Raw genomic sequence first — 13,695 nt, 5'->3', positions numbered from 1 at the left:
TCGCTTGAAGGGCAGAGCAGATTTGAGTGAACTAGACATTAGTTCCTGACTTGTGATCTTCATATTAGAAATACAGCAAAACTGCCATAATTCTGTGGTTTGGATTTATTTGATTTTTTTAAACTTAGAACAGGCTTCGTCTTGATTCTGATGTGGTATGTGAATCTGGGCCTTTAAAAAAAAAAAGATTGAGTGAAACAAGGTACAAGTTCTAGCAACTAAATACAGTTTTGTTAATCTCTAGTTAGAATGGAGCTAGATTAGTTGGGTTAGATACTGTAAATAGTACAAATACAAAAAAAAAATCTCAAAAACACTCCATGCTATAGTACCGGATTGTATTCTTTTTGCATGTTTGTTAGGTAGCTATTGTTCTGCTCAAAAAAAAATTACAATTAGCATTTATGGGGCTTTTAGCTGTTTATACTATTACTGTTTTTAAATTGTTCTGCTCCCACAAATGTGTTGATTTGGCCTAAGAAATATTAATTGTGCTTGTTTGTAAAAGCACTGTGTCTTTTGAGGTATAAGTTATGCAGCTTTTTTGCTGTGTTAGTGAATTAACAAAGCTGATCCATGGTTGCTCAAAAAAATGCTAATATCTGTTCTGATTCCTGTAAATATGGTGGAAGGCTGTTAGCTGATGTCACTGGAGGTTTTTCCCTTCAGTGTCAAGGGAGCTGTTATGATTGTATGGAAAGAGATTGGACTTTGACATCCTTATCCAGTATCTTTGCTCAAAGCTCAAACAAAAGAACAGCTGATAGCAGTCTCAGGATCAGATGTATAGCATCTAAGATTGAGAGGGGAGAAACTGGAGCAGTATATGGAAGCTGTTATGAAACTGAACAATAGTATTTCAGAATCTTTCTCATTTTATTTTTACAGAAAACCCCCCTAGTGCCAAGCAACCTACCAAGATGCTGGTCATCAAAAAGGTTTCAAAAGAGGATCCTGCCGCCGCCTTCTCAGCTGCATTTACATCACCTGTTTCTCATCTGGCAAATGGCAACAAAGCCACCACCATTGTCCCAAGTGTCTATAAAAATCTGGTTCCTAAACCTGCAGCTCCTCCTTCCAAGGTACAGGGGTTTCCAGATGAGTTAGTGAACTGCAGATCAAGGGAGAACTCTCTCACTTGACAAGGGAATCAATCCCATAACAAATAGCAGGAGTTGGAATCCCGTAGTTGCTGGGGTAGTGGCCTTTACAGTAGAGGTCTGTTTACTACTAAAATTGTTGTTCTCTGTTAAAATGCCATTTGGTCTTGTCCATACAGAGAACTAACCTTTCTTCTGACTATACTAATGTCTGTTTGAAGGGGTGTGTTCTCATGCGTTAGACAAATCCTTATCTTAATTAGACAAAACAAGCAATGCTAGAGAAGTGGAATGTGTGCTAGATGTGCTTGAATTGTTCACGTGACTACCTGAAAAATCTTTATTGGGTTACAATACTTTGATGTGTTTAAAACACAATTGAGGCTATGATCAGATTAGATTGTAACATCCTGCAATTTAGCTCTAATTTAGTTGAGCCTTAAAGACAACCTGGAAAAGTAATGGGTTTTGTGCTGTAATTCTTTTACTGAAAGAAATACAGGAGTGTTGAAAAAACAAGAAGTTTTTTTGTTTCTTAGTTCTAGGCTTTATCTTGCCCATTTTTCCAGAGAATCTACGAGTATAGATGCCCTAGAAACTTTGTAGGATTGATGATGAAAGTATTTAAGAAGCTAAAGGAAATTATTAGCTAGGTTGCTCTTTAAAAAGGTGTCCAAATACTTTGAGCTCTAAAATTAATTAATTACTAATGCTGGCTGTGACATTCCAGCAAAATCTTCCCTATGATTAGAGTCAATTAATCTTACACACTTCAAAGATAAAGGCAAAATAGGAAAGATTAACAACTTTATTGTAAGAAAGCAAGTTTAGAGCTTCTTTTTCTTTTGTAAGTTTCTCTTAATTCAGGCCAAATTCTGCCAACTACAGGAAAAATCCTAATGGCTAAAATGATTATCAGATTGTCTGCTGCTGTCATCAACGGTGCTTTTGTTAATGAATGGTGACCGTTTGCAAAGCTAAAAGGTGGGAGGTCAGCGTGTCCTTAGGCAGAAAAACTGCGTGCATGATGCCTTTTTTTAAAGGTACAGACATAAAGCAGCTATGGTAGGATGCATTATTCCGAAGACTCTAGAAAGTTGTACGGAAATTGCAGTGCATAAAGTAGTAGAGGGGTCAAAACATTCCTTTTGACAAAGTCAGCAGTATTGGAAAGCTGTCACAGGCAAACTGAATGAAAAATGGTTTTGTTAAGTTGTGCCAAGTAGTATTGAAAGGAAGAGAACTGGTGGCAGTGAAACAAGTGCATTCTTTCTTAGCTAATTGAGATGGCTAATTGTTCACAGTCAAGCAATCCATGAAGGTCATAATCTGCAAACGATTCCTTTTTATATTCGTCTCTAGTTCTTGTGCTTTAATCTAGTAGCCTCCCTGAGAAAGCAATATAGGGGTCTGTCTTTGAATTTGTCTAAGCTGCCCCTTTGTGGAAGCTGGGAGAACAACAATCAGCAGCCAAGAGATGGGTGTCTAAACAGTGCAACCACCAGATCAGCGGAGAGAAACTTTGTCATAGTAATTCTACACCCTAATTTTAGTACCAGGCAATATTGTGCAGATCGGGATATTTTCCGGATTTGAAGGGAATGCTTGGAATGTGTGCTGTGAATGCCGAATAATCCATTCAATAATGTGGACTGCTCTTGTTTTTAAGTTGGAGTGGAAGAGTAATGCTGATGGTCTCTGCTAATGAATTACTTATTTAAAAACTAATAAAATAACCCAATGGAGAGTGAGAACATACTGAAATAATGGCTTCTGCTCTCATTGCTTGCAGAACGCAAGATCTGTTGCATCTCAGATTTAACTGAATCCCGCTTGTGCATGAGTTATTTTGCTAATGACTACAAGTTTCTTGTTTAGGATCCTTTTTGTAAAGACTGTCGCTTCACAGTGTTTGTCCTTGGTTGATAAGAGAGGCTCAAGAATAACATTCCAAGTAATAAAAACTTATCTTGAAGTCTTTGCTTTTCAGCCAAATCACCAGTGTATTTGAAGGGATACAGCAGAGAGTATTCAGAGCAAAACAGCAAGTGCTCATGCACTTCAATGAACTGTCTGCTTTTTCTTTTTTTTTTTTCCTAAATCAGTACAGTGATGGACACTTTCAGAGCCTCAGAAAATAAATAATTTGCATTCTCAGCCTGGGCAGAAATATTCCATGATGTGCTTCTTCCTTGCACAGGGGAAGTTCCTGTCAAGTGATGCAAACCCTTCTTTTGTGGCATACAGTGTTCCTATATGAAATGGGAATTTAATTGGGATTTTTTACTTCCCATCTGTGGGTAGCTGTAAGATGCATTGCATTACTTGGTGGTGATTCCAATTAATGAAGAGCAATGCTGGATTTTCTCTTTGAGCTCTAATGGTGTTTTACTGGAGGGTGGGGCCTATGAAGCAGAATTGTGTGTGGTCTAGGGAAAACAGAAGAAGACGGGGAGAAATAATGGTTGTGGAGGTAAACTTGAGACTGTTCTTGGAGAGGGAGGAAAAATATCTGTACAACAGCCAACATAATGTTTGTTTATTTGTTTTTCTACTTGCAAGCAACCCCTTCTTGTGCCTTACCATTTACTGTCCAGTATTTTGTGTTCTCTTCAATATAGCCAAGTCCATGGAAAGCCAACAGAAGTGAACATAAACCAGGCTCGCTTTCCTCCAGCCGTGACTCTGCCTTTACCAGTCCAGTGTCTGTAACCAAACCCGCGGTACTGGCGAGTGGCTCAGTCCTCACCTCTCCCAAAGAGGTAAGGGGTTGGGTTTGGGGATAGGGTGGGAACTTTATCACTGTTACCTACTATAGCTTAAACATGATAAGGTCCTCTCTGTACATGGTATACCTACCTTTGCAACCTTGAAGAATGACTCACTTGTACATTCTTAGCACGTTCTGCCACATCTCTGGTACACTAAAAGAAATAAAAATGTGGTTTACGTGGATGTAAAGCCATTGGTTTTTTTCCGAATGTATTAGAATTTCCCTCCAATATAAAAAAAAAAAGTACTGATGCTTTAAATAGTGTTGCATAACTAGACATGTGTAGACTTGGTGTTATCAGAGTACAGATACCAAGAACTGATGTGAACAGATAGGTAAACTGATTCCCATGCTATTCTTTAATACAGGAAAAGAAGGGGAAGGAGGGTGATCTGCCTCATTTCCTTTCTCTAGGAGAGCAACAGCACAAGCAATGAGCTCTGAGAGGGTTGAGGGGGTTTTTAGCTACAGTGTCTTGTTTTTAATTTTGTTGTTGGAAGGAGGTGAGGTGGAAAGTGGCTTACCTCTGCTTTTGGTCTGAAGTATGGAGAGAACCTTGCATATAAATCTGTTAACATTTCAGCAGTAACTGTGACAAAACACAGTTTGGCCAACATTTCTATGCATCACTTCATAGTTTATATACAAAACGCTCAAATTCCACAAAGCTTAATAGAAAAGTGACACTGAATAACTTTTCTCCTCTGCTCCTGGGAATCAAAATTCAACAGGTTTGTGATCATATGTAAGAAGAACAAAAATAAAACAGGCTGTGATAAGTGGCCTAGTCATGTAATTTGAAATGAATGTGTTTGCATTTCAAGTGTAACAGTGGGTTTTTTCCTAGTTGTGCATTTGTCTTTCCTTTACAGATATGACTTATAAAATAAGACTTTGTCATCTTTACGATTCTCTGCTTTGCAGGCTTTACTGTGCAACAGGCTGTACTTTTCTGCTTTAGCCACTGCTGAGCGTAAAAGCATTCTCTGCTTTGCAGGCTTTACTTTGCAACAGGCTGTACTTTTCTGGTTTAGCCACTGCTGAGCGTAAAAGCAGTCAGTAAAAGCAATAGTTAACAAGCATGCATCTGTCACTTTGACAAATAGATCTTACACTGTATCCCTTCCCATTACCTTGCTTTTGTCTGTCCTCAGATCAAGTCCTTTATGCTACTGACAGCCTTCCTTTTTGTGTAATGCACAGCAAAGTATGGACACCTTTGCAGCATAAATACGTAAACTTAAATAGGCTTTCATCTCCAGATAGATAACGAGAAGGGCATTCACTTTATATCATACAGTAGTAACACAAGTAGTCTCCGTTATTTTATTCCCTCCCACAAGAAGGTCTTGCCTTAAACTTCAGTCAGCAAAAGATGTCAGGTACTAATCTGACAGCAGGAGTAGGCAGCTGGTTTCCCCAGAACAAGCAGTACTTCCTTTAATACTTCTTCTATTACCTGCATCAGTCAACTAAACAAAAAGGGCTTAAAAATTCCTCCCAACTAAAACTGACCACTTGTGATACATTTTTCTTTGAACCTGTTGGAGACATGCAGTATGACAACATCGGACCATGGCCAGCAAATACTACTGTAATCCTAGCTCCACAGGCCTACTACAAGTGATCTCTGCCTTTTTATTTCTGAAATGGGGATAATACCCCTCCCGCAGAAGTGTTGGAAATAGCACCTTTATTCATAAGAGACCACAGTGTGTTGACAACAAAAAGGGTGCCAACTAGCACTGGCACCATGTCCCCACAAGCCAGTCTAAGATAACCAAATTAAGACACAATCTGAATTCTTAAAATGATACAGGATGACTTTTCTGTTAGCTTAGCCACCCTGATGCCTGAACAAATCTGAGATTATGCATAGTGCTGTCATTTAAAAAAAAAAAAAAAACATTAAAAAAATCTGAGAGATGCCTTGATGTTTCAGTCAAAGGCCTAAACCTACCTTTAGAAAAGATGTCAAAAAATGACTACTGGTACCCCTTTACATAGCATTCTCTTCTAATGTTATAAAGCCTTCTACAGAACATTATGAATAAAATCAGAATTGAGGTAAAATTAATTCTCTTTCAGGACTCTTGTTTCTAAACCTTAGCTGTAACTGTCATCACCTAATGTGTAGAAATTAAGTTTTAGTACCTCAGCAGTTCTGTACAGTGCCATTAAAACGGCTACTTCTAGCAAAGAGCTCAAGTGCTTTAGTAGAGTATTCCAAATCACCAGAAGACATGTAATTTTTAGTCTGCTTTGTTCATTATTACCTTCTGTCCCTGCAGTCAAGCTAATTACCATGTTGAGAGCTTTAATTTCAGTACTATGCTAGCTTTTTATCCTAATATTCACAGTCACTTGTTATGTCTGTTATAATTGCTGATTTGTTCCTTGCTGTGTTGAATTAGGCAAAATCTGAAAAGGCCACCTGAGAGATGTTTACTGTAAGACATTACTTTCAGCATGCACTTCCCTGAAAGGCATTATTGCACACCAGTGTTTCACGTGCAACAGGCATTAGAAATATCAGCAGCAGTTGCTGCCTTGTTTTTGTTTTGCTAAATATTTTAGTTCCCTTGATCTTTGCTCAGAGCACTGTGAGTATAATAAAAATACTTCGCAAAGGAGATTCATTCTGAGAGCCTGAATTTGCAACCTTCCCACCCTACTTTAAAAGGGGGGGGGGGGAGAAAAACACTACAGGCTTTAGGAAATTTTACTCTGTTTTAATATTGAGGAAAAAAGCAAAGCAAGTAAGTGAAGGAAAATAATAGTTTTGCATGCAAGATTCTAGTCTCAGGTATCCATATTAATAACTAAATTCCTTGTTGTCTTAGAGTAGCCAGACGTGAGCTCCATATATGAGCAGAAGGGTAAGATATTGGGAACTTTCACATAACATGTTTTTAGATTTCTTTTGCATGTCCAGTCAAAATGATGGAACAGACTAAATTGAAAGTTCATCTTGGTTAGCAATGTTTTTATTGCAGCGTTGCAGCTGGGGCACTACTGATGTGCGAACTGTTGTGCCTTATGCCTGGTTCACAGATTCAAGATAATTAAGAAAGCTTAAACACTGTGGAGGAGCATGCGAGGTTACCTTGGGTTCATGAATTGAGCTGAGCAGATTTCCCACGGTCTCCAGGGTTGTCTGTGTCTGGCTCCACACTGACCCGTCTGGGCTGTGAGCATATGTAGCAAGGAGTCGGCAGCATGCTCTTCAGGGGAGGATACCAAGGCTGTGGCTACCTATTTCACATCCAGTTGTGGTTAGTTAAGGATGTGACCACTCCTTGAAAGGAGATTACCACCCCATAGCTTAATTTCAGGGTAGCGTCTGTCAGGATGGCTTAAGATGCAAATTTGAACTGAGCCTCATTTTTTAATTTTTGTAGGGTAAGAGTCCTGCATTAAGTTCTCTGCCTTAATATTCTGTTGTAGGCTCCAGCATTGCTTGAGAGAGTTACATTGCCAAGGAACAAAATAAATGTATTCATGACCATGTGAATTGACTCTTAGGGGAAGAAAAAAATTAAGAGTCAGTAATGATAGGTGGGAGAACGATGCGCTGGTAAGGGAAGAGGTGGATGCGCAACACCAGTCAGTATTTCAATGGGAATTTGACATTAGCTTTTTTTTGAGGGGTTAAGAGCCAGCCAAAGAACTGATGGGTGTTTGAAAGCGTGAAAGGACCCTGAAGAGGGCCCCATCTTCACAGCAATACAGTTTGAAAGTCTCTGTATTCTACCTTCCTTGTCTAGAGTCCTTCCAGCACCACCCCTCCCATTGAGATCTGCTCTTCACGCTTGACAAAGCTGATGCGCCGTACCACTGACAAAAAGAGCGAATTCCTGAAGGCACTGAAAGATGATAGGAATGGGGAGATAACAGAGAACAGAGAATGTGACAAGCTGGATGATGTAAGATTGCTGTCCTTACTGTATATATGATCATTATGTATTTAAGGAGTCGGGTGCTGAAAAAAACCAGAGCAGTGTATGTAATTCAGGCTCTGGAGGAGGAAAGGAATTACTTCCATTGGTCTGGCACACATGCCAGGAGCAGTAGTGCACAGCACTGTGGTGGAGATCTGTACCATGATGAAATGCAAATGGATAAGTGATAAATGAGGTGGAAGGGAAGGGCACAGATGGTGAAGGTAATCTAGATTTTTTGCAAGGATTCTCTAAGGAGTGGAACAGTACCATATTTTAACATCTTAATTTGCTTTCAAACTTCCTTGTCAAACTACATCCACAGGAAAGTAGAACTCAGTGCTTGTGAAAGGTCCAGGATAGTGGCTCAAGCCTCAGAGGCTTGGACCAGGCCTCTAAATACGAAGTCTGTGGCTTAATGTATATGTAAAGGGCGTCCTTAGGAGTATTTCATTCTCATAGTTTTCTTACTCTCACTTTGAAGCCACTGATGATGGCTTTGTAATGCCAGCACTTACTCCCGTGACACAAAAGTGCCATCCACCAAATGTTGTTCTTACTGTGTTGTCTTGTCACAGCCGGTAGCAGTTGCTTTCAACCATTATGAGTCCAGGCTCTGTAAAAAGCACTGACTCAAGGTGAAAGGCTTTACTTCCAAAAGCAAAAGCTTGAACTTGGAACTGTGCTGTTGGCACAGTATGTGTGAGCACACTTTGATGCTCTTATTTTTATTTAGATGGAGAGCAACAGCACACCAGAACCAAAGGAAAACTGGGAAGAGAACTGCCATCAGAATGGCCTTTCTCTCCCTTTGCCGGAGGAGGGGGAAAACCTCTCTCATTCATTGGAAGCAGAACACAGGTGAGTAAATGGCAAAATAAAGTGTCTGGAGTAAAGGAGGGTGAGTCCTTGGACTGTGTGAGGAGAAGGAAACTATTTCAAAGACAACTGTCTTTCTGGGAAGCAGAAGTAGCTTTGTGTGTACTGAGCTAGAGGTGTGTGGGCTTCGTTACTAGTGCTGGACTGGGTGGAGTCTTACTGAACGTAAAACAAGACACTGATGACAGGTGAGCCAAGACTTTACCAAGGTCTGTAATTAAATTCCAGTGCTTCTCTAGTGCCACGTCCCTGTGTGTTAATGCTGCCTCGATATTTACCCGCCCACACAGGGAGTGAGCGCAAACCTAGCGTGATTCTGGTTAATTTACAAGCAGGTCTCCTAAATGGAATGTGTGAGCATCTGGTGTAAGCGAATGGTAAGTGTTAGGAGATTCTGAGCCACAATACTGGTTTGATTGCCTCATGTCCTCCTTCAGGGTCCTTGGGTAAAATTTCAAATCTCTGCCTTGCTTTCCTTCTGCCAGACTAGTTATTTACCCATTGTACAGGACTGCTGATGATTAAATATCTGTAAAAGACATTGAGTATGAAAAATGTTGGGTAAACACAAAGCATTGTTGAAGTGGTCTCTAATGTAGAAGATTCCCTGGGGAATTGGGAGTGATTTAATGCAAAACCTTGTGCTTCATGGACAAAATGTTCTCTCCTTTGCCATTGTTCCCTTGCTTTATTTCCCTTGCCCCTCTTATTTTCTCCACAAATCAGGTTATTGAAAGAAATGGGATGGCAGGAATATCCTGAAAATGATGAGAACTACCTTCCTCTCACAGAGGATGAGCTCAAAGAGTTCCAGATTAAATCAGAGCAGGTATGTTGACAGCTCTTGCCACTTGTGATGACTGGTCTTCTCTCTCTCCCTTCTCATGCACAAGTCTTCAGTGGTGTAATTCTTAAGCATGTTCGAGAAGACAAAGAATTTAAGTGATTGTAGTGCGATTGATGACCGCGTTATCTGTGCAGAGCGTGTGTATACAGTTAAATATATAATTTGTGTCCGCAGATGGTTAGTGACGGTTACTCTCAGCACTTTTGCTTGTTTTAAAACTTGCTTTCATTCCTACAGCGAAGAAGAAACGGATTTGGGAAGAATGGATTTCTTCAGGGCCGCGGCTCCAGCCTGTTGTTCCACTGGAGAAGCACTTTTAAGACAAAGATTGAGGACTCAGACACAGAAACTAGTAGCAGCGAAACATCAGATGACGATGCCTGAAAGTGGGCACAAGAAAATTAAAATAAATAAAACCAACCCAATAAACTCAGTTCATAGTTCAACATGTGTTTGGGGTTGTATAAACTAAACAGAGTTTATTCTGTCTCCAGTCTGTTCAGTTTTTTCTTTTGTTGTTGATACTTCATGCACAAGGGAAATAATTGTATCCCAAAGAAGAGAGAAATTGGCTTCTTTAGCTTTTTCTTTTGGTTTTGCCCTAATGCTTAATAGAAGTTTGTGCAGCTAGCAAATTTTGACAAAAATCCCTTGTGGGGCAGTGCACAAGTTCAGTCTTGTAAGCAGGATACAAGTGGCTGACTGATCTTTGCAACAACAAGCTTCTAACAGTGCCGCCTGCATTACATAATGTCGTGCGGTAACAGTGTGCTAAAACAATCATTGTCAATGACAAAATGGCTATTGAAGTTCTAATTATGTTAAATTAATGCTAATAACATGAATTTTTTATTTTATTTTATTTTTTTGGCGGCTCGGGGAGCTTCATCACTTAACCAGGCGTTTGTGGTTTTCTTTTTTTGGGTACAGCTGTAAAATATTTGGATATAGGAATTGTTTGTGTTCTTCTTCTTGCAGCCTTGATATTCAGGGTGGATTGTAAAATATAAATTTTTTGTGAGATTTCAAAGATTAAGATTATTTTGATAACATTATTTACAGATTTAAAAAAGTGACTATCACATTGAGTCTGTATGAGGGGGAAAAACTACTGCATCAAAAATAACTAACTTGGAATAAATATTTTGCATCAGTTTGCCAATTCTAATTGTCTTTCTTATGTAAGAAAAGCTTTCCTAAAGGGACTTGCAACTTCGGGGGTTTAATAGCACTGGGGATAAATAGTTTCCTCTCCCACTGTATTTTTCCACTTGGCAAACATTGCTGTAGCACTCAGACTGCAGGAGCTAAACTCTTCCTATAAGAGGGGAGAAGGAGAACAATGCTGAGATGATAGCCCATGTCTGTTTTTTTTTTTTTTTAAATAAATGAAAGGAAATAATTCAAATTATCTTCCACTAAAGCAGTTTGCTTTTTTTTTTTCCGCTTCATACAAAATCGTGAAGCTCGACTGATCGGTGTCACTTGTTCCTAGTGCAATGCTGCTGTTTATGTTCACAACATGGCAAGGGAATGTCTGAATCCAAAGCTGTTTTCATTGAAATCTTTTTTAAAAATTCATGAAAACATTTCTATTAGATTAAAAAGGATTTTACAAACAACTCAGTTGTGGCCTAAGCTATTTCAGTGTCTGTTTCAAGTTCAGCTTGTACGCAAACGTTTTGGATTGGAAAGTATTCACATGGTTGTGCGCTGGTTGCAAGTGGGTTGGATGGAATTGCACATGGAGTACGAAATCCTGGTGTCGTTGACCGAGGGCGATTTCACCCGAGGTCTTGCTTGGGTTTTTTAATCCACTCCTGACCAGGCAGAGAGGAGAGATGTGTAATAAAATCACAATGTTTAGCCATGAATCTTTGCGTCTGGACTCAAGGGAACACTCTCAGAGATACCAGGTGTTACTGTTCTACTTGTGCTTTTAGTTCCCACGGACGCTGGCGCTGCAGTTAACCCCCTGGGTGAGAGGGGTGAGGGGTATTTCTTCATTACTGCTATCTGGAAACCAGCCTCAAGTTTGGGAATGCTCTGGGCAGTGCTTGGCCTCCTGTAAGGCTGTTTACAGATTGTCTAGTTTTTTTTGGAGGACCTACCACTTTGGTCCCATCAAACATGGCTTTTGTCTGGAAAAGTTTATCCATGGTTTAGAAATTTCCTACATCTATTTAAGGGGGAAATTACGTAAATATATTTGCATTGTTGTCAAGAAATGGGCTAAGTTTAAAGAAGTCCTTCACATCACATCTGTGCTGATAGCCACTGGTAACAGGCCAACGGGATTGCTGAACAATTCCTGTCCAGAGTAAGGAATCTGCCTGAGGGGGGGACGGCAAAGCGGGACATGTGTGTACAGAGAGCTCCTTGCGCTTCATGCCAAACTCTTCCATGGGGTGCACAGGGTTTAAACATCGATGAAACTTTTAAGGCATGACAGACTCCCTCTGGAGAGAACCTTTTCAGGCAAATCCCCATAAATCAAACAGCAGCTTTTTCCTAAGCAAATCACTGATTTTCTGTGAATGGTGGCACTAGTGACAATTTGGGAGTGTGACTTAACAGCACCCTGAGAAGAGCCTGCGGATGCTCCTCACCTGAGCAGAGATCAGGGCAAGGACTGAAGGAGGGGAAGTCATTTTGGGAACAAGGGCAGGGCCCTGGACAGCCGTGGCAATGAGCAGGGGGTAGAAGGAGCTGTTTCACCTCTGGGGGGAGGTTGCTTATTAGCTTAAAGATAGCGGTGCGTAATTGTGAGCTGCTGCAAGGAGGAAAAGGGGCACTGCTGGGGTACCCCCAGACTGGGCAGGGCCGGCAGCGAGCGCTCTGTAACCACAAAAGGGGGAGCGCTGCGGTGGACGGGGCAGTCTCCTGCGGAGCATTGCTGCTGGCAGGGCCTCCCCCATCTTCTTTTCTGCAGATTGCTCAGGTGGCCAAGCGACATTTTTTTTCCCCCTTTCCAGTGCCCGTGGTGAACAGTGGGAATCGCTGGGGCCAGGGGTGCGGCCGCCTTCCCTGCCCGGCCACCCTCCCTTGCCCAGCCCAGCGTAGCAACGGTGGCTTCAAACATTGGAGCTGCCACCGCCAAGCAGGTCTGTGCGCGCCTCCCCGCCCTCTCCCCCGGCAGGGTGGCACCCCAGGTGACCCCCACCCCGCTGCGCTCCCCAGGGTGCCGCATGCCGGGCGCAGGGGGCTTCGCCTGCCCCCACTGCCACATGGCTTTCGGCTCCCGGCCGCTGCTGCGGGCGCACGAGGAGAAGCTGTGCCTCGGGACCCCAGCGGACGGTGGCTCCTGCCTCCCCGGAGGGGACTCGCTGCCCGTGGAGGGGGCTCCCAGCATGGCGGGGAGGCCGCAGGACACCTCGGTAGCATGGAGCGGGGTCTGGCGTGGGGCGTGCGGGGATGGGGCAGCCAGCGGGGACAAGGACGGGCACCAGGCTGGGTCGTGCCGCGGGTGAGGAAACGGTGTCACAGCCACCGTGGCTGGATCCAGCCTGGCCTGAGGCAGGGGGACCCTCTGGCCTCCCCTGCCATGCTGTGCAGGCAGCCCTCCGCGCTTATTTTGCCAAAGCCAGAAAGGTTTCTATTATTAAGCATTTTTTTCCCCCTTTTCTTCCCATTTGCCTCTGCGAGGTCGGGGTGTCCCAGCATGGAGACCATGCTGAGCCACGCCATCTCCTCATGCTTCCTGGGCTCCGGCCGGCCGTGCCGGGACAGCAGAGACCGGGGCGAGCGCGGGGGGCTCCCCTGGGGGACGTGCTCACCCCCCGCGAGAGGGCCCTGCTCCGCGCGGCTGACCCCACTTCCAGCCAGACAGCAGAGGTATGGTGAACCCCCACACCTGGGGTGGGCATCGGCACCCCGACAGCTCCCTATGCCCCGAGCTCCATGGCTGGTGGGGTCCAGCCCCTCCTGCCCGTGCCAACCCTCTGTGCAGCAGGGAGAGCCCAGCCGGCAGCCGGCCCCACCGCGGGGGCACGAGCAGCGGCAACAGAAGCTGCTGGAGGTCCATGAGCACCATGTGGCCGAAATCCGGGCCAGGACCCAGCAGCTGGAGCAGCGGAGAGAGGGTAGGCGCTGGCAGGGGTTTTGGGTGATGGGGAGGCACGTGTAGGATGCAGTAACCCCCTGGGGAGTGGGGCT

At 43.0% G+C, this 13,695-nt stretch overlaps 1 protein-coding gene across 1 annotated transcript in view; it reads left to right on the top strand.

Moving 5' to 3' along the window:
* GPBP1L1 (GC-rich promoter binding protein 1 like 1) overlaps nt 1-10,702 on the top strand; it is a 33,546-nt gene extending 22,844 nt beyond the window's left edge. The window contains exons 7-12 of the mRNA XM_059821767.1: nt 889-1,082; nt 3,722-3,862; nt 7,641-7,799; nt 8,551-8,675; nt 9,420-9,522; nt 9,778-10,702. Coding sequence (XP_059677750.1) covers nt 889-1,082; nt 3,722-3,862; nt 7,641-7,799; nt 8,551-8,675; nt 9,420-9,522; nt 9,778-9,924 — 869 coding nt within the window. The 3' untranslated portion in view covers nt 9,925-10,702. The remainder of the gene's footprint in view (nt 1-888; nt 1,083-3,721; nt 3,863-7,640; nt 7,800-8,550; nt 8,676-9,419; nt 9,523-9,777) is intronic.
* Nucleotides 10,703-13,695: the final 2,993 nt, after the last annotated feature.

The sequence above is a fragment of the Gavia stellata genome, chromosome 10 (assembly GCF_030936135.1).
Source record: "Gavia stellata isolate bGavSte3 chromosome 10, bGavSte3.hap2, whole genome shotgun sequence".
Classification (NCBI taxonomy): domain Eukaryota; kingdom Metazoa; phylum Chordata; class Aves; order Gaviiformes; family Gaviidae; genus Gavia; species Gavia stellata.
The sequence above is the reverse complement of the archived record's forward strand: the minus strand, read 5'-3'. Positions and strand labels throughout refer to the sequence as shown.